The sequence below is a fragment of the Lissotriton vulgaris genome, chromosome 10, assembly GCF_964263255.1.
Source record: "Lissotriton vulgaris chromosome 10, aLisVul1.2, whole genome shotgun sequence".
In the NCBI taxonomy this organism is placed as follows: domain Eukaryota; kingdom Metazoa; phylum Chordata; class Amphibia; order Caudata; family Salamandridae; genus Lissotriton; species Lissotriton vulgaris.
The window spans coordinates 833,089,083-833,116,771 of record NC_141698.1 but is presented as its reverse complement, the minus strand read 5'-3'; the positions used below and the strand labels follow the sequence as shown (position 1 = coordinate 833,116,771).

The window sequence follows — 27,689 nt, the reverse complement described above, 5'->3', positions numbered from 1 at the left end:
GTTGCAGTGATGCGCTCTTCTTGAACATCCAGTTTTTTAACCATGGCGTCCATTCTCGAGGACATCCTGTCGACTTTGTCCACTATAGTGGCGAACCCCTGCAGCATTTCTTGCATCATCTGTTGCAGTTCGGACGAAGCGGGGCCGGGGCCAGTCTCCGTCGCCATTGTGGTTTGCGAGCCTCCCGCCTCTTGTGAGCTTCGTAGTCCTTTTTTGGACGTGGCGGATTCAAACGACAGTTTGGGTTGCCGGTTATCGGGTTTGCCCATGGCAGGCCTCCTGTAGGGACTCGAAGCAGATGGTAAATTGCGGTTAACTCGGTTGTTGCAAAGTGGGCTGGAGTCCGTATTCATTAGCGAGAGTCGCACTCCAAGCAGTCCCCTTTTTTGTAGATATGGTGAGGCGTGTGAGGAGCTTGAATAATCGGGTGACAATGGTGTGCACACAGTCAATAATCTAAGTTAGGAGAGTAGCCTCAGCACAGGTAGTAGAAGCAGGAAGTAGGCTGAATGAAGTTAAGGGACGCTACCCTTCTTATTAGTTCCCCTAGACCAGGAGGCAACAGTAATCTGCAATAATCTAGACGTGTGAGGTAAGTCCCTGCCCGATATCAGCAATCAGCTCTCAGGGCACCCGTAGGGGAGAATAAGGATTTAGGTGCCCAGAAAAGGTAGTTGGCCGCTAGATAGAGTCTCCTGAGGCCGCCAAAATGTCGCAGAAAGGCGGGAGATCTCTCCGGTCCCAGCCGGCACAGCCGAGGTCTATGGCTCATCAGGTCGCGGCTCTCCAGTTAGGGAGGGGCAGCGGCGAGTGTCCCAGCAGTTGGTAAGTTGCCCAGTACTAGTTGCAGGAGGAGGGGGATCGATGAACAGCCGCGTACACCACAGAAGGACGCCGTCCACATAAGCCAAGGGCCTCTAGGATGTTCACCAGTTACTCCGGGGTGTGCAGTTATTTGGCCCCAGTGCGGGAGAGAAGGGAGGGTGGTCTAGCAGCCAGGGTTCCTGCCTTCTTATGTAGCGACCGGGTATAGAGCGGGCAGTGCCGAGTGCTAGCGGCCAAACAGCAGGATGGTCAGCCGGAAATGCACAGCAGTATCACGCAGCAATGTCTGCACAGTATGGCCGCCATCCTTCCCGGGCCGCCCGACTACCGCTGTGCACAGCGCCCCGGCGTCGGCAGGAGCAGCCGCAGTCAAGGGGGAGAGGCGTGCAGTCTTGGTGGCGGCAGCGCCGCAGGTCTCTCCTGGAGAGCTCGGGGGGGTCTTACTTGAATTCGGCGCCGTCCGAAAGCTGCTACGCCGGAGCGCACATCCTGCCTGGGGCCTGGCCGCCTCATGGTGCGCCGCGGTCTCTCGTAGGTCGCCGGTCCCACCAGGTCTTTCAGCTGATGTCGATCTCGGCTCCGGTCGGAAGTGCCAGGCGACGTAACTTCAATTCCGCAAGTCGCTGAGCGCTGAAACTTTCGCCGAGGCTGCTTGCCTGCAGTCTCCCCATTTAAGAGTGGTCAGGACGAGCAAAGGTGGCGGAAAAGGAGGATAAATAAAGGATTTGATATCCAGGCTGCAGGAGCCTCACATCGGTGCGGCCATACTGCTAGTGCGCCCTCTGGCGCCCCCAAAAATCGACCCTTTTCTTATTATTGATTTTCTTCCTTAATAGCTAAGTTTACTAGTGTTACTTGTCTGCTTTTCAAATAGCATTATAGAATAAAACCTAAGCATGAACATTTATTAAATTCCTTTTAGTATCAGTCTGCTCAATAATGGGATCTTTTTTGTGTGGGGAAGTCTTCCATTAACCCCACCATAGAGTTGGCTCCTACAATATGGCTGCCCGTTGGTAGTTACAAATATGTTGTTAGTAGGTTACAATTTGTAACTAGAGATTTGCGTTGGTGTAGTCCAAACCAAGCGGGGTAGCAATACACAGCTGTACTTTGTGTGGTACTGTTGAGATAGTTTGTTTATATTAAGTGTGAAACTTAGATTTTATGATTAAATACTTTACCAACTTGAATACATCTCACATATTTATAATTTACTTTCACATATTTAGGCACAGTAGAAGTAAGAGATTTGCCCAGAATCGCGCTATTTTCATTCATGTGTTGCTGGGATTCAAACCAGGCTACCTGGGGTCCAAGTCTGCAGTTAAGTCTCTAAACCACATCTGCTCTGAAGTATCAGTAGAAATTGGGGCACCCAGGTTGTAACACACATTTATCTAGTCTTGTTAGCCTTTCTACAAGCTTCATTTCGGTATGTAAAAAACTGCTTGTAGGATTACTTAAGTAGATCTCATAAATCTCATTCTGTTACCCACCATTTTGCACATTTGTGGTAGACACAGAATAGTGATGCCTGTGTTGCAACTAGTGTCCTTATTGAGGTCCCTGCTCTAGAAGGCGTGTATGTGCCATCTCAAACCGAAACGTACTGTATCTACATCGTGGGCTTTCATTATGCCCATCGCTATCCATTTGTTTATCCATTTCTAAGATCCTTTGTTTCATTGGTGAAGGGTTGCCATCTGTCACACCTTTGGGTGTGTATTCACTTTAATGACTACTGCCCCTGTTACATGCCCCTCTACTCTTTTGCTTGTTTATGGTTTGGTGGGCGCCCTCTTGTTTTTTATTTTTTATTTGAATTGGTCACGTGCCACTTAAGATGCCAGGGTTTTAAAGCCAGACTGAATAATAGTTACTAGGCCCTGTGAGCAGCTGTACATGAGTTCATCACAAACGTGTTTAAGTTAACAGGCGTAAGTAATTACTCAAAGCGGTGGCATCATATGAGTTTGTCTATGGTCAGTAGCCAGCTTCTCTAACCATGCCCTCAGACTGTAAGCCAAACTGAGCAATAAATGCATGTGACAGCTCTAGACCACTAATTGAAGGCATGGGACCTCAACCAATCTAATCTTAATCCCACTATATGGTCCCACCACTCTTGCAGCTGTACCTACAGCATTTCCACCCTCCCGGGCTGAAGTGGAGGGGAGACAACAGCAGAGATTGGCTGAACTGTTAGGAGGATTTAGTGAAGCATCGGGTGGGCTGTAGCAGAGCCAAGTAACTAAGCGAACACAAGATGGACAGAGCACTGAAACTCTTCAGACACTGGCCCGCAGTCACAGATCTGGGTTGAATCCATCATTGTTCTGTAGATCACTTTGCCACCCCAATTCAGACACAGCCATATGAAATAAGCCTTGACCCTTTTCCTCATGGGAACAATCCAGCCCGAACTGCCAAGCCCGGTCTTCCCTGGACTGGAAACGAGCATCCTGGGTCCGGTTTTGAGGTAACACCCCTCATCGGCCAGGCTAGCTTGAATCCTTTGGCAAAGGGAGCAAGGGACCGTGCCAACTTAGGGCAAACAAAATGCAAGGAGATAATGTATTGCCCTCTGCAACGTTTCAGACACACCCAGTCCAGTAGCTGCCTGGATCGTGTCAGGCAGATGATTCTGAAAGAATAGTGGGATTCGGTCATGTGATAGAATTCATGGGCAATGTTGTGACAGGCATTGGTTGAGTTCCCCTAAAGTGTTGCCTTTGCAACCCCGGACCTCTGCTGGGGAGGGGGGATGAAAGATTACCTGGACTTATCAAAGTGAGCTGCCCCCACTGAATCCTCTGCATGGTTAGGCTGTTCAACATCATTTATTGATAGGGGCATAATTTAATGGTCATTAGTTTTCACAGAGCCCATGCCCAACCTTTTTGAGGGGAACCCAATTTACCCACTCTTAGAATTACGTAAGAAGGTACACTGTTTAAGGGAGTCCAATTCTTAATTGGTTAAAGCAAAAATACTTTGGGGGGGGGGGAGCTACCCACACATTAAAACTGTGTGAGACAATACAAATCGTACACTGCATTGACTAGTTATTTGTCCTCTCCATAGCATAAAGTTAAACACATCTTTTTAACAAGTAAAAACTAGATGTTTCACCTCTCGTCCCAACTCTATCTGATAGAGCCTTCTAGTTGTAGATTCCTTATCTTTAGAATTTCCCCCAGGCGTCAGTATGGATCCAGAGATTTTTCATCAGCAATACCCCTGACGCATTTGTAGGTGGCATTGTCCGCTCCGCATTCGGCATTGTGCGTACCGGAATGGCGTTGCAGGACCTACATAGGCACCGCCCGGGCGTAATTATATAGTTCTTTCTTTTTCTGCGCCAGCCTAAGTGCAGATCCAGGGTGAGACTACCCCTTAGCTGTTTTTTAGCGAACATTTTTTCGACTTTTTCCCCCCAAACATTCTGAGCCTTGGACTTTGGCTGTGTCAAGGATGTCCGAATGTAGGACCGGAATCCAGCCCTGCGGAACCGGTCATCGGATGATGTCCATGACTGATCTGCACCTTGTGTGCCTCAGGTGCTCGTTGTAGAACCACACCTCAAAGTCATGCTCAGTGTGCTGGGCCCTGAATCTGAAGGCTTTGTGGGAGTGGTCCTGAAAGCTGGAGGCCCAGTGCTCTGCATTGCTCCTATTCTCGACCGAGAGAAAGGTCCAAAGAACGATCGCTGAGGCTTAACTCCTCGTCCCATTCAGAATCTTAAGAGTATTTAGGTAAGCACAAGACGTTTAAGAAGCAAACGCTTTCTTCGACTTCACCTTGTCTGTTAAAGCGACGACACTCCGTGTCCTGCGTTCTCCAGGTCTCCATCCTCAGAGCCTCTTCCCGAGATCACTCTGTGCCTCCCCATTTTTCTGGGAGCCAGAGCTTTCCCTGCCCAATTGCGAAAGTTTTGATGCCCTAAGCCTCATTTTTGGGTAGCCTGGGTCCAGTGGTGTGCTTTCGGGCCATGCAGAGTCAGTTGGGGACCCCAGGCCTGCGACACAGATGACTTCGGCGCGGGAGGCCTGCGACACAGATGACTTTGGCGTGGGAGCCCCCCATGGGTCTGTTTGTGGACCCAGACCATCATCGGTCCTTCTACATTAGCCTTTCCCGACATATATCCCGGTGGTGATGCTCCTTATGCGGACCATGCTTTCAGTCAGTGTCGTCCCCATCCTCATCCCTAACGTGAACAATGAGCCGGACTGACGTCTATCTTCGGTTCCTACCCGGGAAGGGACTTTTCTCCCGGTGTTAATCCCTGGTGTTGATTTTGTGCCAGGGGGTTGTGAAGAGGACTGGGAGGGGCAGATGGACCCTCTAACAGACCAACTTAAAGACCTTATGGACTGGGGGACGAATCTGGGTGAGGCCAGTGGGTTGGACACTTCCCCTGACAATGGATTCCTTTCTCCCCCTACCGTGGCTATGCCGGACCGGGCTTATATGCAGTGGTGGTGGTGTAAGGGCAGCGGAGGTCCTTGGCCTTCTGCTTCCTTCGGTTTAAGTCCGGACGAACCTCCTCACTGATGTGAATCAGTCTGCATATTCTACCTCCAAACCTTTTTTACCCTTTGATGAAGCCCTCACTGATGTCTACTTGATCCAAGCCCAGCACAGGGCCTGCTGCTGACAGAACTATCACCTGCCACCATCACCCCACTCTGGTGACACATCGTTCCTTATGCAGCATCCTTCCCCTAAGATCGTGATTGCCCAATCCTCATATTCCAAAGGTGCATTCCGTTCTGCACCTCCGATAGGGAATCAAAGAAGCTGGACCATCTCAGGAAGAGTGTGTTTTTTCCTCCAGCTTGACATTGCGGTCAGTAAATATCACTTTACTCACATACCATCAAGGATCCGTTTGCGCAGGTGCTGCCTCAGTATCCGGAGAAGGCTCTGCCCTGTTCTCCCAGCCAATTGTGGACAGGAGATACGCAGCGAAATTCACCATTTGTTGTGGACTAGACTCACGGACTCACTGGGCAGAACGGTTGCCTCGTTGGTAGCATTATGATGCTATTCCTGGTTGAAGACTTCAGGCTTTTCGGGGGTATGCCCAGTCTACCCTGATAGATATGCCCTTTGATGGCACTTTCTTTTGCGGCAACAAGTCCGACTCTGCTCTTGAGTGCTTCAAGGAATCTTGAGCTATGGCCAGATCCTTGGGCCTCTCGGCTATCATCCGCCCTTCTCAGTGTGCCTATCGTCCCTTCCATGGGTATAGAAGGTGCGACCAGACCAGACGCAGTCATGCAAGCTGTTCAGCCTCTGCATGGTCGTAGACGTGGGACCCAGCGTCCTTGCGGGTCAGGGAGCCAGCGTGCAGACCAGTCCACCCTTTCCTCCTCCTGCCACTACCTCCAAAGTTTCCTAGTCCAACGTTTCAGGCAATTACCAGTCGAAGGCAGGATTCGCCATCACCTTGTCTGCTGGCAGTCCATCACGTTGGATAGGTGGGTTCTGCAGATTGTCTGAAGTGCCTACTCCCTATCCTTCAAGACAGCCCCTCCCTCCATGCCACCCTCTTATGACCATATGTCGGAGAATCATTTGGCGGTTCTCCGCTAGGAAGTTACGACTCTCTTGGCCAAGGGGGCCTTAGAGAAAGTCACTGTGCCAGAAGTAGGATGTGGTTGTTACCCCTGCTACTTTCTGGTGCCCAAAAAGGACAAAGGTCTGCTTTTTTTCCTAGACCTCCAGACACTCAACTTCTTCCTTTGGAAGGAAAAGTTCAAAATGTTCACTTTGGCCTAGGTCTTTTCTGCCCGCAACCCAGGAGCCTGGATAGTAGTGTTGGACTTGCAGGACGCTTATTTCCATATCTCTGTCCTACCTGCCCACAGACTTGACTTGCAGTTCACGGTGTGGCACGAGCACTTTCAGTTTACCGTGCTCCCCTTAACCTTTAACCTTAGTGTCACTCTGGTGTTCACGAAAGTGATGGTGGTTTTTGCAGCTCATCAGCGCAGATCAGGTGTACCAGTCTTTCCATATCTCAACGACTTGCATTTGAAGGCTGGCTCGCTCCAGGCAGTCATCTCCCAACTCCAGACAACAGCGGACTGTCCGCACTCGCTGGGGTTCACCATCAACATGCCGAAGTCACAACTGACTCCCTCTCAAATGCCACTTTTCATTGGGGCGATTCTGGACACTATGCAGTTTTAGGCCTGTCCTCCCGACCGCCCGTCTGGAATATTCGGGGAATGATACCGATGTTTCAGCCTCTATTCTGGATTTCGGTGAAAATGACTCTGCGGCTGCTGGACCTCATGGTGTCTTGCATCCTGCTGGTGGATTATGCTAGATGGCATACACGTGCACTGCAGTGGGATCGAAAGTTCCACTGGGCCCAGCATCAGGGGAATCTTTCAGACTACGTCCAGATTTCAGGGGTAACTGTGCACCAGTTGCAATGGTGGCAAGATTGGGTCTGAGGCAGATCCCACGGTGGTGACTGATGCGGAATCTGGTCTCCATATTAACCTTTTGGAGTTCCCGGCAATCAAACTGGCACTGAAGACATTACTTCCCTCTCTGAGGGAAAGTGGTGCAAGTGTTCACCGACAACACCACCGCCATGTGGTACTGCAACAAACCGGGCGGGATTGGGTCATGGACCCTTTGTCAGGAGGCAATCCACCTCTGGACATGGCAGGAACATAAGGGTATATCCCTGGTGGTTCACCACCCGGCGGTTTCTCTGAACACCAGAGCGGACAAACTCGGCCTTGGGTGCCTGGTTGAACACGAATGGCGTCTCCATCTGGAGGTGGCCCAAGGTCTCTTTCAGTGGTGGGGAGAGCCTTGGGTAGATCTTTTCGCCTCCAAAGAGAACACAAAATATCAGAAGTATAGTGCGTTGGAGGTTCCAAGGCAGCGTTTGGTTGGCGACGCTTTTCATCGCCAGTGGAACTTGGGCCTCCTCTACTCCTTTACGTCTATACCCCTTCTGCATAGAGCGCTCAGGAAGATCAATCGGGACCGGGTGCAAGTCATTCTTGAGGGTCCGGATTGGGCATGAAGTCTAATCGATGGCCATACTTAGGTCAGAATACCAGACTGCCCCTGTTGGAGGATAGTCTGTTACAGCTGGGGATGGTTCTTCACCCGAACCTGTCCATTCTCCACCTCCGTGTGTGGAAATAGAGCTCCAGCAGTTGACTGCTAACAACCCTCCACTCGAACTCTGATGTTTTGGCAGCCATGCATCCCTCCACTATAACTGTATTTGCCAATAGATGGAATAAATTTGTGGCATGGTGCACAGCAAAGGCTGTGGATTCCCTTTCTGCTCCTCTTTCAGAGGTTCTATTGTACATACTTTCTTTGGACCCAGCAGGGCTCTGCTATGGCACCCTTAAAGGTTATCTTTCGGCTGTCTCTGGCTTTGAGGCTTCCAGATAAGCCTTGGCTGTTCAAATCTCCCATTGTCAATAGATTTCTTAAGGGCCTTACTCCTTTGTTTTCTTCATCTCCTTTCATAATGCCCCAGTGGGATTTAATTTTGGTTTGACTTTTCTTGTGTGCTCCCTTCGAGCCTCTTCATAATTGACCTCCCAGGCTTGTAATGCTTAAAATAGTTTTCCTCATTGCCATCACCTCTGCTCGCAGAGTTAGCGAGCTCCAGGCTCTGTCTTCCAAGCCTCCTTATCTGTCTGTCCATCCAGATAAAGTGGTGCTTCGAACAAAAGCTTTGTTCCTCTCTAAAGTGGTCACACCCTTTCATGTGGGACAATCCATTAATCTGCCCACCTTTTACCTATCCCTGCATCCCTCCAAGGAAGAGGAGAGACTTCACCACCTCTCTTAATGGGCTATGAGGGTGCCAAGAAAGGTCATGCAGTACCGAAAACGACTAACTCCTGATGGGTTGTCCTCTTCATTAAATTGTGCTTCACATTGGCAAAGAGGGATTCTCCTGTGGGGTTTCCATGCTCACTCTGTTAGAACAACAGCAGCAACCACTTTGTTAGTACGTGCAGATCCAGTCGTGGATATCAGTCAGACTGCAACATGGGCATCCCTGCACAACTTTACAAGACTACTGCCTTGACAGGCAAGTCCGGAAGGCCGTACTTTGCCTTTATGGTCCTCCGGGACTTCCTTGTGTGATTTTGGTTCGCATACCCTCCTCTGGGGTTGGTATTGCTGAGGTATCTATTCTAAGGGTGAGGAATGTACAACTAGAAGTCTCCATCAGCTGGACAAGTTACTTGCCTTCAGTAATGATGCATCTGGTAGAGAAATATTAGAGTTGTGTTCTCTTTACCGCGCCACCCATCCTCCCTGCTCTGAAAACTGATTTCTAGGGATAGGGAATCCCCTAAAGGGCCCTAGTTTTGATGCACCAGTGGTCGGTGACTTTCATGGCTCTGCGCTTCTGGCCTGGAAAGTCTTGTTAAGACCGGAAGTTAGCGCGCCCAGGTGGCATCCATGTAGGTCCTGCGTCATCATTCCGGCGTGCATGATGCAGATTGACTCAGAGGCGACTGACACCACCTACCAACACACGGGGACATTGATGATAAATTCTTCAGAGCCATACTGACGCCTGGAGTAAATTCTTAAGGTAATGAATCTAAAAGTTACATAGTTATTGAAGACAAGTGACTTGTTCTTCACATTTCTTTTCTTGGTTGCTTGAATGTTATTTTGATGCTTCTCATTGATCACAATACTCTGTTACCACAGCCTCTCCTAATAAGATTTGTCTAACATTATGGACAATTTCATACCAGATTCTTCATTTCTAATGCTGCCATCCGCGATTTAGCAACACCTGGTAAAGAGCAATGTCCCATCCTGCAGTCACCATCTCAAAAGTATATGAAACTGTTTATGGGTATTGGCGGTCCCAACCTTTTTTTTACTATGTAGCCATTACTTGCATCTTATACTTTCAAAGGGGCAACCTTAATGGTTCTCATGTGCCTTACTTGAGCAGAGGAATATCTGAAAGTTGTGGTTGTAAAACCTAGGATGATATTTATGCTTATGGTGTGGATGAGACAATGTACATCCTTAATGTGTTTGAAAGTAGGCCATCTACTACATGCTAGAAGTCCAGCCCTCTTTCATATGAATAAGTGATGTACATGTATTTTCTAAGGTTTTGTTCATTGTTTTGCAGTACTGAAGAAATCCCTTTGAAAATCTTAGCGCACAACAATTTTGTTGGCCGACTTATTGGCAAAGAAGGAAGAAACCTCAAGAAAATTGAACAAGATACTGACACTAAAATCACAATCTCCCCGTGAGTCTTTGTCTGCCAATCTTTGGGTGATGGGTTACATTTGTTTGCCTGTAGTTTAAGCAGCTGTGGTTTGTTTTGCTTTAGGCTACAGGACTTGACGTTGTATAACCCAGAACGCACAATTACAGTAAAAGGCACTATTGAAGCTTGCGCCAAGGCTGAAGAAGAAATAATGAAGAAAATCAGGGAATCCTATGAAAATGACATTGCTGCTATGAATGTGAGTTATTTTAATTGCAGTGTTTTGCACTTTTATAATACCTTCTCTTTTAAATTAGTTTTATAATTGGAAGATTTCACCCTCTGGCATGTAGGGAGAAAAAGTCTCAGTTCAGTGTATTTAGGGTACTGAGGTTGTCTGAGAACAGCCTAAAACATAAGCCAAGAGGGGCAGCAAAAAAAACAGCCCCATTCCTGATACGTGAAATTTTTTTATGTATTTCTCCATTTTCCAAGTAACAGACATTCTGATTCATTCTTCTACCTGCTGATCCCTCCCCTTTAGTGTATCCCTGTGGATTCCAGTCAGGGGAATTTTTCTGAAGTATTCTTGCGTGCCAAAGGGTGAACTGGTGATACTCTGGTCTAGTTGCGTACCACCACAGAAGTTAAAGAATGGAGCAGCATATAAATGCCACCATATGCGCTAACTTCATTTACTCCAGTATAGGAACTTTTATAGATTCACGTGCTTGAATCATTCTCTGTCGCTGTGATGGGAGTCCCCGGCTACATCAAATAGCAATGCAAAGCAAATACAAAGCAGGAACCAAACATATATATATATATGTGTGTATATATATATGTATATATATATATATATATATATGTATATATGTATATATGTATATATATATATGTATATATGTATGTATATATGTATATATGTATATATGTATATATGTATGTATATATGTATATATGTATATATGTATATATATGTATGTATATATGTATGTATATGTATATATGTATGTATATGTATATATGTATGTATATATGTATGTATATGTATATATGTATGTATATGTATATATGTATGTATATGTATATATGTATGTATATGTATATATGTATGTATATGTATGTATGTATATGTATGTATGTATATGTATATATGTATGTATGTATGTATATGTATATGTATATGTATATATGTATATGTATATATATGTATATGTATGTATATGTATGTATATGTATATATGTATATGTGTGTATATGTATATATATATATGTATATGTATATATGTATATGTGTGTATATGTATATGTATATATATGTATATATATGTATATATATGTATATATATGTATATATATGTATATATATGTATATATATGTATATGTATGTATATGTATGTGTATATGTATATATATGTATGTGTATATGTATATATATGTATATGTGTATATGTATATATATATATGTATATATATACATACATATATATACATGAATATATAAAGTAATCATTATAGTATGCAAATGTTTATTTACATATTTAATCATTCAGTTTGAAGACTGATGTTTTAAGTTGATCTGATTCTCTACAGGTTGACAATTTGGAGTTCCAATACTGGAGTAAGAAAATAAGTTACTTACCTGTAACTGTAGTTCTCCAGTATTGGAATCTTTCATAGATTCACATGTTTCCCACCCTCCTACCCTGAGAGGCTCACCTTTGGATTTTTGCAGGTGTATATTTTGCACACTTGCTGTGAGAATCTGAGGGTCTAAGGTTCTCTCAGGAGTGTTCTAGAGGGCGAGAGGTCCTGATTAATTCCGGATTAACTTTTGGTCTCTCTTACAAAACAATAGAAAAGTTACAAAACTGAAAAGGGGCTAGGCCTGGTTTCTGCTTTGTATTAGTTTTTCATTGCTATTTTGATGTACCGGTGACTCCGATCTCGACGACAAAGATATGAATCTATGAAAGATTCCAATACTGGAGAATTCCGTTACATGTAAGTAACTTATTTTCTTCCTTGCTTTCAGTGTGGATCTGGAGCTCTGCCCCCATCTTTTGTCAATCTTCAGCATTTTCAAATTGTTTTTCGAACCTTGTTCAATGGAATATGTTCCATCTCAAAACTACAGGCTTTCAACTGTGCTACTAGTGCAAGCAGATGTCTGTCACGAATCTACCACAATGTGTAGTTTTGATGTGAGGACTTCTGTCATGACATCAATTTTCCATCATGCCGGGAGGCGAAGCTGTATATCACCAGGCATAGGAGGTAGTTGCTGACAACACACAGGCTCTGTAACTGATCCAAGGTACGGGCTGGTTCTGAGAGTTTTCCTATGATAGCCCCACTTCCAGCTCTAAATGTTTGGTTAAGTTCAAGTGCAAGCACAAAGAAGCAAAGTTGGATTCTATCCTGTAGGATTCTGGCTCTGAATATACTATACCAAAGTAAGGTATAGTGTCCCAGAGGTATAGCGGAGGCTAAATTAGTTAAGTACTAACAGCTCTCTTTGTGGTAGTGTGGGTGAGCAGTTAGGCTTATCCAGAGGGTGTGTTAAGCATTTATTGTATTCACTCCGTCAAGACTGATTCACACACTCAGACTGAATCCAGATCAATTGGGTAAGTATAAAGAAGATTTACTTGGATTTTATTTCTAGAACCAAGCATGACTTGATACAGGTAGTTATCATATACTTGGAATGCAGGTTTTCACAATGAAATACAGTTATGATTGAATTTTGCTATAGGTTGAGGTTGGTAAAGATTCTGAAAGCAGTTTGCATTATACAATACTTACTTTTAGAATACTTTTGGATTACTTTGAGAATTGGGGTGGTATGCCTAGATACCACACCTAAGTTTCTTATAATTCACGGTAAGTAAGACTTCGCATCCAGGGGATCCTCATCATTAGTCATAAGCACTGAATATTCCCACCCATGTGCATGGGGACCGCGGAAATAATAAAAAAAAGTATGTGTATATATATATATATCTAATTTTTTTCGCATCCAAATGCAGCCCCATATAGGAGGCTAAACAATGCAACAATAAACATCTCTTCCAATCACATAATATATATATATATATATATATACTTTACACAGCAGGCACTCTTCCAGCTTGCAAATAACGAAAGGCACACACGGAGTTGGTTTAAAGCTTCAAGATGCTTTATTCGGTGCTCAGCCTTCTCCCCCCTATCAACAGACGCGTTTCGCCTCGCGGCTTTTTCAATGTCGACTACAATCGTGTGAATCAACCAATTTAAACCCTTCATGTGTCGTCATAGCCATGAAAACAGAAGATGGACATTCCACCAACCCCAATAATGTGAATTGTTAGGCGGCCATCTTATGGTGGGTAGATGTAATACAAAAAACAGTTTTTAAATTTAAAGTTATTAAATTAATTTGAAAGTGCAAAACATAACATACATTTAAACCATAATTAAGGAACAAAAATTATTTCGTAAACAGGCATGTGTGTTGTACAAAAAAATTCATTGTTTTCAATATATACCGCCTGTTCTAATCTTAACCACTACAGGGACAAAAAGAAACATGGAAAATATTTACACACAATTCGTAAATAAAGACCAATTTCCTTGTCACAGAACTTGCTGTGGTTTCAGAATTGAGCCCTGAATGGGCTTTTATTTCATTTATGTCTCGAAGATACTAACTGCTCATAAAGGTCTCTTTTTCATTTGTTTCGTTTTAGGCAGTAGTTTTATCGTAAAGGGACTCAAAGGAGGAAAGAATATAAATCTATTTTTACAATTAAGCTGTTGTTTTTTTCTCTCCACATAGCCATACCACTTTTTACTCAAGGTGAGTCCAAAGTTCTTTGTCATTGTTGAGTCCAGCCGGACTCATACTTTGCAGCTCTATGATGTAACAGGACTCTTTGGCTCTAAGTTTTTTCAACCTGTCTCCACCCCTTTCATGCCTATCTACTCCGTCAATACAGTAGTACTGTAACAGATCCCTGTTACTTTGATGATATAATTCAAAATGTCTTGCGACGGGGTAGGTTGGGTCTTTGTTTGAAATGGCCCGCATTGTGTTCTAGTATTCGTTTTTTGGTGGGGTTCTTTGTACTGCCAATATATTTTTTTTTACATGGACAGATGAGACAGTATATGGTAAATTCTGAATTGCAGTTATAAAACTGTTTGATTGTTCTTATTGGCCTAGGGTCCCTTGGCCTACCTTCAAAAGTGGTAACTTGTTTACTAAATTTACAGGCTTTACATTTCCGGCATGGAAAGAAGCCGTTTATCCCAAATTTATTCTGTGTTATATTGGGTTTAGTAAAGTGGCTATGTATTAAATGGTCTCCGATTGAAGGACATCTTTTATATGTAATCGGAGGGCGTTCTGGGATATGATCTTTCAGTATGTTATCGGTTTGGAGGATATGCCATTTCTTTTTGAAAATTTGAATTATTTGGGCAGATTTATCATTGTACATAGTAATCATTCGTACAATGCTTTCATCAGTTTTCGTAGTTTTATTCTTATTTTTAGAGGACAGTAATGTTTTCCTCTCGATGCTCTGCACCTTCATTTCAGCAGCTTTTAAATATCCTTTCCTATACCCTCTGTCTTTAAAGCGATCCAAAGCCTCATCTTTAGCAATTGTATAGCTTCCCTCGAGGTACAACGTACAAAAAGCCACTTGTGTTCTGTATGATAATATTGTGTTTAGTCCTCTTAATAAAGTAGAACCACCAGGGGTATGATGTAGAATAGAAACTTATATTCAAATGGAAGTATAATCTCGGGTGTTTATTTCAGTACGAAACCAACTGAGATTGTTTTGACACTAGTATACGATTAGACTGGACTGCCTTGAATGACCCAATTCTGTGTTTTACATTACTTCGCACGTGCCTTGACAAAGTGTAAGGGAAGACGAAACACGTGTTGGCTGTTGTGGTGTTTGCTTTGCGAGATATCAACAAAAAAAGAAAAATAAAGACATTTTTCCATCTGAAGACGCTGATTGATGTGGACTCTGTCGTTGTAAAAGAATATAGGATTTGAGACAGTTGTTTCTCATGTTACAAGATTGATGAATGATTTGTTATTTTGGACTAGAACCTTGACAAAAACGTTACCTTCATGTGTTTGAAAGACTATAGGGTGTGCTGTACATTTTCTTCTTGGTTATGAAATTTTGAGTACACAATTTTTAGGGTTGTGTTTTGATTGCACCTCTTGGTAGTAGGTGTGTGAAGAATTAGCACCCCAAATATATAAAATAGCAATATACACTTTTTCACACATTTACTTCTCAATACTGAATATGCATTGATCGTGCGATTCCATTCCTTTTTAAGGAACACTACTACCAAACACTTTTAGCAGTGCCTGCACATTATCTGCTTTTGATTCACAACAACGTGTAGGCGGGGACGGAATGGGCCTCTTATTTCTGACTCCTGCTGGTCCCATAAAAAAGGCCGAATCGGAGGGATCATCAGGCCTCCTTTTGTTAGATTCTCCTGGCCCGTGGCAGTCAGGAGCCTCGCACCTTGAAGTAAATCCAGCAGAGGGGAAACAAAGGCTCACATCTTGTTAGCACTTGGCACATACCTAAGAGAGGCAGGTTGTGGTGTTCTTTCCCAGTATTTGCACAAAATAAATAGCATTTATATCGCGCTTATTACCCCTGAGGAGGCGTTGTAGTAATTTAAATATCACTATTTTATCTTTGAAAGCACTATGGCTATGCAAAGCTTTATGCTATGAAAAGGCAACATTGTTTTACGTGTAGTATACAAAGGTATGAATCTTCTGCCTAAATCAGGAGAGTCGCAAGTATACTCGCAATGTGTTCAAATTTACTCATGATATACCTGCTAAACATATATGTGAGGGCTTAAGATTTGATGTCACTTCTTGTGATGCCACTTCCTGTGATGTCATGTGCCGCGATGACACGTGCCGTGATGTCACGCACCGCGATGTCACTTGCATACTGAATAACTAACTAGGTTAGTCCCACCACATCTATTTTTTTTTTGTTTTTTTTGTTAGAACTTATGCCCTGCTTTCACTCAACGTCTTTTAGGCTCTAGAGTGAGGTACAACAACTATTTTGACAGAAAATAAATCACTCTCATAATGCGATCTTTTTGACCCTTGCCACTCCTGTGGCAAGGATGAGGCCTGGTCTGATACACATCCTGTGTGTATCCTCTATCTCCCTGACTCTCATTCAACAGAAACCTGTCCGCATTGCAAGAAGCTGTCCAGGAGATCCCTCAAGGACAGAGAAAGGATTGGGGTGTATGGTCTCCCTGAAAGAGGTAGGTGTCCAGTGAGACAGAAGAAAGAGAGCACAATCAACGTTGAGAAGCATGATTCCAATCTGTTCTCCATCGGCGTCTGGATCGGCGTCAAACTTACAAGAGGCGAAGAAGTCGAAACCTTCGGTGCTGGTGCACCATTCAAGTTCATGATCAGATGACTGTTCCAACGTCGAGTCACCAGATAACAGACCCTCCATTAACGTCAACCCAGTGACGATCAACGTCTAGGAGCAGGCCTCCGTCAGTGTTGGGTGAACACACAACGTTGAGGCACAACACTCCGTCGGCATCCCCTCGCAGGCGGTCGGCGCCGAAGCACAAATCTGAGTCGATGTTGTCTCGTAGACAATCGACGTTGAGGCACAAGTCTCCATCAACGTAGTCTCTGCGACGATCAACGTAGAGGCAGAAGACTCTGCCGACTTAGAGTACATCGTCACAAAAGTCACTATCACCGGCGTCGAAGAAAGACTCTGTCCGTGTTGTCTCCGAGGAGGAAGACGTTGAGGCACAAGACCCTGCCGCAGAGGCGATCTAAGTTGAGACAAAGGGCTCTGTCGGCGTCATCACAGGGACACTCTACGTTGAGACAAACTCTTCCATTGTTGTCGACCAGGCGAGGCACAGATCTCCCCTCAGAGAAGGGTCGACGTCAAGGCAACGGTCTAGATCAGTGTTTACCAAACTGTGGTCCGCGGACCCCCAGGGGATCGTGAAATATTCCCAGGGAGTCCGCAGGACTCAAGTGCCTGTCCTCGTAGTGAAAAATGAAACGCCCATGCGTCCTCACAGCACACAAGAGCTGTGAATGTTGGCGCAGGGGCGGCGAGACCCCAATACAACCGGGAGGTGGGGGCAGCGAATAGGCAGGGGGGCGAGCCCGCAGGGGGCACAGCGGCTGGGGAAACAAGTGGAACGGAAGGCAAAAGGGGCACAAAAACAAGGAAAAAATGAGTGCCGCAGAAGGGCACAAAAAACGAGTGGAACAGAGGGCAGAAGGGCACAAAAAAGAGTGGAACAGAGTGCAGAAGGGCACAAAAAACGAGGGAAAAACAAGTGGAACAGAAGGCAGAAAGGCACAAAAAACGACGTAAAAAACAAGTGGGACAGAGGGCAGAAAGGCACAAAAAACGAGGGGAACAGGGCAGAAAGGCAGAAAAAATGAAGAAAAAACGAGTGGAACAGAGGGCATAAAGGCACAAAAAACGAGTGGAAAACTAGTGGAACAAAAGGCAAAAGGGACACAAAAACGTGGGAAAAACGAGTGGCACAGTGGGCAGACGGGCACAAAAAACGAATCGCACAGAGGCAAAATACAGAAAACAGAAATATAGGGGCAGCTAAGAACAGAAGGCAGAACGAGCAGCGAGGGGAACAGAATGGAAAACCGGGCAGAGACACGGGGCAGCGAGGGGTACAGAAGGAAAGACCAGGCAGAGAGAGCACAGGGACATGTCTAGTATGAAGACGGAGCTTGATACCCTGAAGGCGGTCAGGCTTGAAAAAAGAAAGGATTCAGGCGCCGTCACAGGCCATGCGATCGGCGGCCCTTCCATCAGAGGGTTCAAACCCCTCACTCGCAGAGGCAGCAACATCAAAGTCAATCGAAATCTCATTACCAGGGCCGTCGTACCCCTAGAGGAAGAGGAACCCCTCATCAATCTACCGCCCCAGCGAAGACCCCATCCAAGCAATAAGTGTCTGCTTCCCCGTTACCCACTCCGGTGGGTGGGGAGAAGTATTGCCAACCATCTAGAAGAGTGGCGTTGTATCACTAAAGACCAGTGGGTTTTAACTACGCTGCAGAATGGTTACTCTCTATGTTTTCGACATCAGCCTCCCACTATCCCTCCAGTAAAAATAGCGTGCCACCAAATGAAAATGCTGCAGCAGGAATTATCCCGAGTGTTGTGAAAATCAGCCATCGAGGAGGTTCCTGTATCACAACGAGGTCGAGGAGTATATTCAAGATACTTCCTAGTGAGGAAGAAAGGTTGGAAATCAGAATACAGATTCTAGATCTTCGTACCCTCAACAAATCAATCAAAAGAGAAAAGATTTGCATATTGGCTTTTATCAAATATATCCACATCTGCAGCAGGGCGATTGGAAAAGTGTTTCATTCAGAAGAGAGAAGGTTATCTATCACACTGAAGGGCTAGAAGATTCTACACAACAGCTTGTCTTCGGTCTGTCAGGTTGCCTCTCTCCTAGGGTTGATGGCATCATGCTTCTTTCTTGTCCCCATTGCCAGGCTGAGATTGTGTCCTTTGCAGAAGGATCTGGAGGACAAGTGGGATCAACTAACAGATCGGTGGGACAACAGGATACAAGTGTCAGAAGCAGCCAGAGTATCCATTCCATGGTGTATGTGACAGGAAAATCTGCTGGTAGGAGTTCCATTCTATCCGACTCCACCCTCTCAATCATTAACCACGGATGCCTCCCTGCAGAGTTTGGGAGCTCACATGGAGTCTCTCCAGACTCGAGGTTGATGGTCAACAAAAGAAAAGTTGTACCAGATCAGCATGCTGGAGCTGAGAGGGGTTCATCTAGCTCTTCAGTCTTTTCTCCCTTCGATTCGGACCAACTCCATTCTAGTTCAGACGGACAGTACAACCACTATGTACTATCTGAACAAACAGGGACATCTCAATCGAGGACCCTATCACTGGAGGCCCAAGCTCTCCGGCATTGGCTCCTTGCGAAGAACCTATCAATAACAGCAATACACCTACCGGGAGACCAAAATTCACAAGCAGACGGTCTGTCGTCGCTTTGAGGACCAGCAGGACTGGGTTCTAAACGACAGTCGTAGAAAGCATTTTCCAAGCATGGGGTCGGACAAGCATCGACCTGTTCTCAGGCGACACAAAAAAAAAATGCAGAGACTTCGCATCAAGATATTGCCGACCAGGGTCGAAAGGGAATGCCCTTTTAATCAGCTGGTCAGGGGCATTTGTATATGCCTTTCCTCCCTTTCTTCTCATACCGAAGGTTGTGACCAAGATCTCCCACTCAGAAACGAGAATGACTGATTGCTCTGGACTGGCCGAGGCAATGGTGATACCCCGACCTTCAACACCTGTCAGAATGTCCACACAAAAGTCTGCCGTGCAGACCGGACCTGCTGTCCAAGGTGAACGGGAGCATTCATCACTGAACTTGGCAGCATGGCTCCTGAGATCCTCCAGTTTGGTCACTTACGCCTTCCACAGGACTGCAGGACCATCTTTAAAGAAGCTAGAAGACCCTCTGCAAGGCACTCATACGCTTGAAAATGGAAACGTTTTTATTTATGGTGTGTGCAAAACAATTGTGATCCTAACAAGGGAGAGGAGGAGGTGGTTTTGCCCTACCTGCTTCATTTGGCTAAGGCAGACTTAAAATTCTCTTCCATTAAGGTACACCTTGCTGCCATTACGGCATATAGGCGTCCTCCTTCTCAGTCTTCCTTTTTTCAACTGCAGGTAGTAAAGGACTTCTTGCAAGGCTTAAAGAAGGTCTATCCTCCTGTTCGGCCTCTTTCACCTCCCTGGGAACTGAGCTTAGTGCTATCTAAATTGATGGGTCTCCCATTTAAACCTATCCACAAAGCGGGGGCGTGGTGGCGATCGGATTGGCTGCCTTTCCGTGAGGCTCCTCCATGCGGGCTCCTGACTGCGGCGACTGAGATGTAATCCGCCACTCCTGTTCCCTACATCCTTGCGGATCCGAACACTGATGTCGTCCCGACCATCTGGGTGACTTGAGAGAGCGCGGGAGCAGCCTGTGGAGTGTGCACGGCGGAGGAGAAGCAGGGCCTTCGGACCTCGGTGGCATCTTCTCCAACTGCGCCAGATCACTGGTGAGTGCAGCGCGGTGCCTGGTTGCCGGGCCTTCGCCCTTTCGAACGTCTCCTGCAGGGTTTCTCGTGCGCTGCCCATTCTCTGCGGGCTCCCGGGTGGGGGCTGCCGGTTCCCGGTGCGACCCCACCCCTTTGGCCTGGGGGGTGCCGGAACCGGGGCCTCGATTTGCGGGCCTAGGCCGGGTGCTGGGCGGCAGGCGGGGACTTTCGCTGGGGGACGGCGGGGGTGGGGGAGTGCGGCGGCTGGGTGGCGCTGCTAAGTGGTATTCGGCGGCCCGCCTCGGACGCACTTGAGGAGATCTTCGAATCCCTCCATTCCTGCTGCTCTAGCGACGGGAGAGGGCAGCTCCCCGCCCCGCTGTACGCAGCGGCTGCACTTCGTACTTAGTGCGCTGCAACTCAGAACTGGGCCCCTGCTGTGATCCGACGTCATAACTCTCCGTGCGAAGAGGCTGACCTTGTTCTCATTCACCTCGGCTGTGTGCAATTTACAGTCAGACGCTGAGGCCTTCCTGCTTGTGGAACTGTCTGGAGCTTGGTGTTTCTCTGCCGGTCCCCCCCACTAACGAGTTGCCCGCACAGTCGCTTCCAACTCAATTTCGCCTTTGGGGCTACCGTGGAGATGGGGAAGAGAGACCCTAACCAGAGGAAGCTTAGCTTCGATAAGACCCCCCTTCTCGCTACGGACCCTCCACCTGGTTCGGCAGCCGGAGCTTCCAACTCGACGGACCTGGGTGACGCCGCGGCTATGGTCGCCACGCGCGCCGACTTCAAGGCGCTTGACACCCGCTTCGACAGCCTAGAGCAAAAACTAGCGGACATGGGCTCCAAGGTACAGGCCCATGACAGAAGGCTCGATGTGGCTGAATCAAGGATATCGGACATAGAAGATGGCGCCTCGAAGTCGCTTAAGAGACTGGAGCGGGTTGAGAAAATACTTGAATACTTGGAGGCGCGTAGTCGGCGCAATAACATTTGCATTCTTGGCATGGCGGAGACAACGGCCACGGGCCGGTTCGACACATTTGTCGAAACCCTTCTCATCGAACTATTTGGCAGAGACACCTTCACTGCTGGCTTCGTTGTTGAGCGCGCACACAGGTCTCTGGGGCCTAAACCTCGCCCTGGCCAACTACCACGACCCATTATCGCCAGAATCATGAACTTTCGCGACTGCGACGCAGTGTTACGTGTGGCACGTGAGACTGGGGAAATACAGAGGCAGGGCAGCAAGCTGTCCTCTTTTCCCGATTTCACACTGATGGTCCAGGAGGCACGTCACAAGTATAATGGAGTCAAATCCACCCTCCGGAACTTAGGACTGAAATACGGTATGCTGTACCCCGCTAGGTTGAAGGTGGATGTGAACGGCAGATTCCGCAGTTTTGACTCAACCATGGAAGCGCAAGATTTCCGTAGGGCTCATCGGCAGCTTCTGGTTCAGCGCCGAACACTCCGCCTCGTAACGACACACAATCCAGTGCTGACCTTTTTGCTGAAACTGGTCAGGGCTGACCACTAAGCGTTAATTAATTTTTGCACCCTTCTCGTACCACTCTCTATTGGATGTAGTTCCTCCAACGTTAATTGACTGGTCTTCGGTTCAGAAACCGATTGTTGGGTTGCCCGCTTGGAGTGGCGTTGCTACCCCCGATGGCGCAGGCCTTGTGGTTTGACTTTTTGGGGCATTAACACATTTTCTTTTGCAGCGATATTGTTTCTTTGAAAAGTCATTGCATTTTGTAACTTGCACTGTTGTTCAGCAATTGTTTGGGGACTGCCTCTCGGGGTATTCTGGGAGACTGGGCGGTGGGTGGGGGTTGGGATATGTTTTGTTTCAATGGTCATACATGTTGGTGAGTAGATGGGAGTATCATTGGAGTAGACTGTCGTATGCACACTTGCTGAATACTATCTTTACTGTGGAGTTATGGTCAGGATAGGTTTACAGTCTGGTCCTTCCAGACTGACCTTTATGTCTTGGAACGTTCGGGGTTTAAACACCCCAAGGAAACTCAAGCAGGTGCTGGCTTATGCGGCGCGACATGGGGTTGGATAGCCTCTTTCTGCAAGAGACTCATTTGGTGCAGCTGGACGCGGCTTCAGTGGCTAGGGGTCACTCTGAGTGTTTTCCTGTTATAGTAGATACGCTAGGGGTGTAGCAATTATTGTGCACAAATGTGTCCCATTTGTAATGACTGGCAGCAAAACTGATGAGGAGGGCAGATATGTGCTCATAAAGGGAGTGCTGTTTGGATATAAGATCGCAATGGTGGGAGTCTATGGGCCCAATGTGGACTCCCCGGCCTTTTTCCAGGACCTTCAGATGACATTGCTCCACTCTGTTAAAAAATATTTTTTTTTTTTTTTTTTTTTTTAAAACCTATCCACAAAGCAAAATTTACAACACCTTACGTGGAAGGTAGCTTTCCTAGTGGTGATTACTTCGGCTCGCAGGGTGGGCGAGATACAAGCTCCCTGCTCAAAAGAACCATACCCAGTGTTCTATCTCAATAGAGTTGTCTTGAGAACCCACCTCTCCTTCCTTCCAAAGGTGGTGTTACACTTCCATGCAAAATAAACCATTTCACTTCCGACCTTTTTTCCTAATCCCTCTATTCCAGCTAAGAGGACACTCCACTCCTTAGACCTTAAAATGGTTTTAAAGTTCTACTTGGACAGGTCAAAATTGATTAGAAAATTATCCACTAATTACGGTTCAATATGAACAGGCTTTCCAGCTTCCAAACGTTCCATCTCCAGATGGATAGTCTAATGCATCAAAATGGCTTATCAGTTAGCACAAAAGCTACTTTGGTCTAGACCCAAGGATCATTATACTAGAGGAAAAGCTGTTGAAGCTGCTTTCCTTTAATGTACTGAGTTCCGAAATATGTAAAGCAGCCACTTTGAGATATGTACATACATTTACAAGACACTATTGTCTTGATTCGGATACCTGAGCAGACACCCAAGTAGGCTAGGTCTCCTTGAGGAATCTGTTCCAACACTGATTAATGCTGGTTGTTTGTTAGGTCATTCCTTCTCATTTGCCTGCATGCGGAAAATGGGCTTGCTATTCTATTCAGTGATTATGGCTATTGATGAGGATCCCCTAGAAAAGAAGGATAAGTTACTTACCTGTTGTCCGGGGAGGGATACTTCATCCTATCCTTCGCAATTTACACCCTGTCATGGAGATTGAATTGTGGGAAGCTACTGCACTAGAGTTGCAGATTGGAAGCAAAGATGGCTTCCAACACTTCAAACACCCTTGCATGAAATCAATCTATTCTCTTCGCTGAGCCAAATTCATTGCCTGATGTAGTGCCCCAAACACTGACCCCTTATAAGCTAAGCTTTAAGACCTTATTTTGTTCTTTTTCCAGCCCAGCAACGCGTTGCAGTTTGCACTGTTAATAATGATTTATTAAATGTTTCTAGCCGTCATTCTACAAATCTGTTTCCTTTCTTAACCATTTGTAATGCCACAGTGGGACCTTAACGTGCTCTTGATATTTCTTATGTGTACACTTTTCGAGCCATTCATAGTTGCATGATGCTTCTCTTGACCAGGAAAAAGGTTTTCTTCATTGCAGCCATGTCACCTTGTTGTCTGAGGGAACTGCAGACACTTTCAGGTTAACCGCCCTGCCTCACCTTCTTTCCAAATAAATTGGTACTGAGGACCCAGGTGGCCTTCTTACCAAAGGTTATGACTCCCTTTCACGAAGAAGAAAAAAAGCCACATCAATTGGACCACAAAAGGGCTTTGAGCTTTTATATGTATTGTACCAAGGCCATTGGGTGGAGACTCAGCTCTTTTGGGGGTTTTATGTAGTGAAGAAAAAGATGGCTGTGCCTGTTGAGGTGACTAGTCCTCCTTATGATCTGCTATCCACTACCATATAACAGGCACATGAAGGTCTGAGCGCTCATTCCACCAGGGCAAATGCTACTACAGCAAAACTAGGGATCCCTGCCATGCTGTGACGTGGTGTTTGGGCAAACAATTAGGAAGAACTACTGCCTTGACAATAGGTCTAAAGAGAATGCTTCGCCCAGTCGATTCTGCAGGACCATTTGGTTTAAGTCCACTTTGACACTCCATCTTGGGTAGGTGGTACTTTAGTATTTAATCTAAACTTGAGAATCTGTGGTTAGATCTATCTGTCAGAAGAACAAGTCACTTGCCTTCGGTAATGCTCTTTCTGGTGAATACTTCATCTAATCACAGATTCCTTACTGACCTGCCCCCTCCATTTTCAGTGATATAGTCTCTCTAACAGTTTCAAAGTTCGCTGTCAGCACACTTCAACCAACAGATGTTTTATGCTCTGCATCTGAGGGTCTTGAAAGAAAGACTAAATGATATCAGCATGCAGGGGTTGTGCTTATGAGGATCTAATATGCCACTTTTAGTTTATTATGTAAACAGCGTGGAGCTTCACATCTACTGACCTCAGGAACACTACTGAAAAATTCTCTGGATCTAGTCTGGGGAATAGTCTAAAGGTGAGTCTGTGGTTCGAGTATATCCTGGAAAAAGCGCTTCTGAAGGTACATGACTTGTTGAATCGGTATTGTAGATCCTAGAGTGCTGCTAAGCTCATTGTTCAAGAGACACTAGGATTCAGAAAGAAGTCCTTGTTGAAAGCTAGTAGCGAGGACAACCTCTGGGTACACACCTAGAAAACTCTGCAGATGAAGGAAGCTGTGGTACAAAAGTTTGAATAGTTGGCAGCTGAACATAATGACTTTGGAAGCTGACAAATGGAGTTTTGCGATATGTTGGGGACAGTACCTATATCTAAAGCCAATCCAAATTAAAGTACTAACTGTATTGTCATCCTTGATCACATTGGTACTCCACAATGCCATCTTTAATCACAGTGGTACTCTGCAATGCCGTCCTTGATCATAGTGGTACTCCGCAATGCTGTCCTTGATCACAATTGTGCTCTAGAATGTGTCTATAATCTCTGAATGCAAAAGGGCCACGTTTGCAGTTATGCAAGTGACCTGTTTTCTATTTCCTCCCTGAGAACATCACTTTAAAAAAAAAGGAATTGCAAAACTTTTCCTTAATTGATCATTTTTTAAAGTTTTGAGGCTTTTCAACTCTTCTTAACAATCTCATCTGACATACACTGGCAACAGTAAATTTAAATCAATCCTGCATTCGTCCAACTTTCAACAGTAAAAATGTCACACATAAATGAATAAGTTTCCAAGGCTATAGAATATTGTACATGCCAAAACTGCCAAAAGCAGGTCTCCCAAATAAATCACTGTCTGAATTAAATTGCAAATCTATGCAGAACTTTTCTTTTCTTAATTTATGGACTGTGATCAAAGTTCGTGTGGTTTGCACCAGGATACAGTCACTGAAAGTGTAAGAGACAAATGGTAATTTCCATGCTCAGAATAACTTTTCCCTAAGTTAAGATAGGTATGGGTTTAGACATCGCAAAACTCATAATGCTCGCTTTGTCAGAACAAGAAACACAGCTGTGCATGGATTTTAGGCAGCTTATATACCTGTAGATGAGTACAGCATTTGCATGAAACAAAACTATCCTAAATAGTGTAAACATGAGTACCTTTCTGTATGCAAGAAGAGTGTTTAGTACAAGACAAAAATCGAAATAAAGTTTCTAACAACCCTTTTGGTTTAATTGCGAATACGTCAGTTGTTTCCAATTTTAACAACTGCAATTAACACAAGGATTCAGTCCTCTTTCTCTCTTCTCTTTAGTCTGATGACAATACAGGTATATAATTGTTAGACCGGACATCTTTTGGCATGTTTCCCCTGTCTTTTTGCTTTCTGACCTCCTGGTTTTGACTCTGTTTTTGCTGGTTTAGTGTCTCTGCGCACACTCTCACTGCTGTTCAGTGTTAAAGTGCAAGTGCTCCTGTTGTAAATTGTATTACGGATTGATGTTTCCATGTTTGCCATGTTTGATTTACTATAGGTCCCTAGTAAAGTGCACTGAGTGTCAGGGCCTGTAAATCAAATGCTACTAGTGGGCCTGCAGCACTGATTGTGCCACCACATAAGTGGCCTTGTAAAGGTATCTCAGACCTTCCACTGCAGTGTTTGCACACAGTTGTGACTGCCATGTCGACTTAGCAAGTGCACCGACTTGCCACACCCTATTCTTCACTTTTGTTACACAAAAGTCACCCCTAAGGTAGGCCCAAGGAAGCCCTGTGAGCAGGGTGCGGTGCAAATTAAAGGTAGTACATGTACTAGTGTGTGTGACATGTCCTGGTAGTGAATTACAGTATATTTCGTTTTTGAACCGACCTGGGCTGCATTTAGAGCAGTGGGAGGAGATTTCCTTGCACCTGAATGTGCCTTGTCTCCTTTTGACAGTGCTGTCTCCACCTCCTGCTGGGAAGCTGGGCCTGAGAGGACAAAACTAGTTTGGACTAGGCACAGACACTCTGAGAGAACAAGTGCATTTTGAATATAAATATTGGGGCCCAGACCCCAGAACTTTAGCACTCGCTGAAATCAAAGAACCTGCCAAGAAGAGCTGCTAGAAGGAGTACGGCTCCTTTGCTGTGTTGTTGCTTTGTTTGGTTGGCCTGCAGTTGCCGCTTCTGTCCTGGGCAGTGGAAGACTGGACTTTGTTTACTTGTGCTGAGTATCTCCAAGGGCTTGAAGTAGAGCTTGCCACCTGTTCTGAAGTCTCAGGGACTGCAGAGACTTCACCAACGTCTAGGTACCGCTTCTGGAACCATTGTTTCAGTTGCCACTGAGAAGGAAAAAGCAATAAACTGTCGCTGGCTCTGTGTCCTTAATGCACCGCAGAAGACACCGCCATATCTTGCACCGCAACCCTGGTCTCACGACGACGACTGATGCCACAGAGTGCCTGCTTGCACCGTGACTTGTGGGCACCGCACTGCGCTCTGCCGCCCTTTGCCACCCTGATCTCGCTGCCTGCTGACTTCGACACCCGTGACCACATTGTGGCTGGGTGCATCCCTCGTAAGTTTCATGACTCACTGCCTCGTCCCACACAGCAGTCTGGGCCGACTGATGCCAGCTCCTACTAACCTGCTGTCGCTTGCACCGTGACCTGCCACCACCGCCTCCATTCACATCCTAGCTCTGGTCTCACTGACACCAATGGACGATAGTCACCGGGCTGCTACCTGCTCCACGCCTTAAGGGCGATGCACGCTACACTGCTTCAGTTCACATAACAACCATGACCGGCTCACACTAACGTGTTGGCCGCAACGAAAAAGGTTCTGTTTACGAGTCTGCCCACACCTCCAACCGACTGTCAGACGGAACTATTGGATTCTTTTTTCAGTATTGCGGTAGTCCCGGAATAAGCTACCGAAACAGAAGAACTGTTTAAGAGGTATTTCTGCAAGTTGAAAGGATATCTTGCAAAGTATATATT

General features: G+C 45.7%; 1 protein-coding gene across 1 annotated transcript in view; it reads left to right on the top strand.

Annotated features, from left to right (window-relative positions):
- IGF2BP3 (insulin like growth factor 2 mRNA binding protein 3) overlaps positions 1-27,689 on the top strand; it is a 1,069,372-nt gene that overhangs the window by 578,934 nt on the left and 462,749 nt on the right. Inside the window, exons 8-9 of the mRNA XM_086941758.1 lie at positions 9,995-10,117; positions 10,202-10,337. Coding sequence (XP_086797884.1) covers positions 9,995-10,117; positions 10,202-10,337 — 259 coding nt within the window. The remainder of the gene's footprint in view (positions 1-9,994; positions 10,118-10,201; positions 10,338-27,689) is intronic.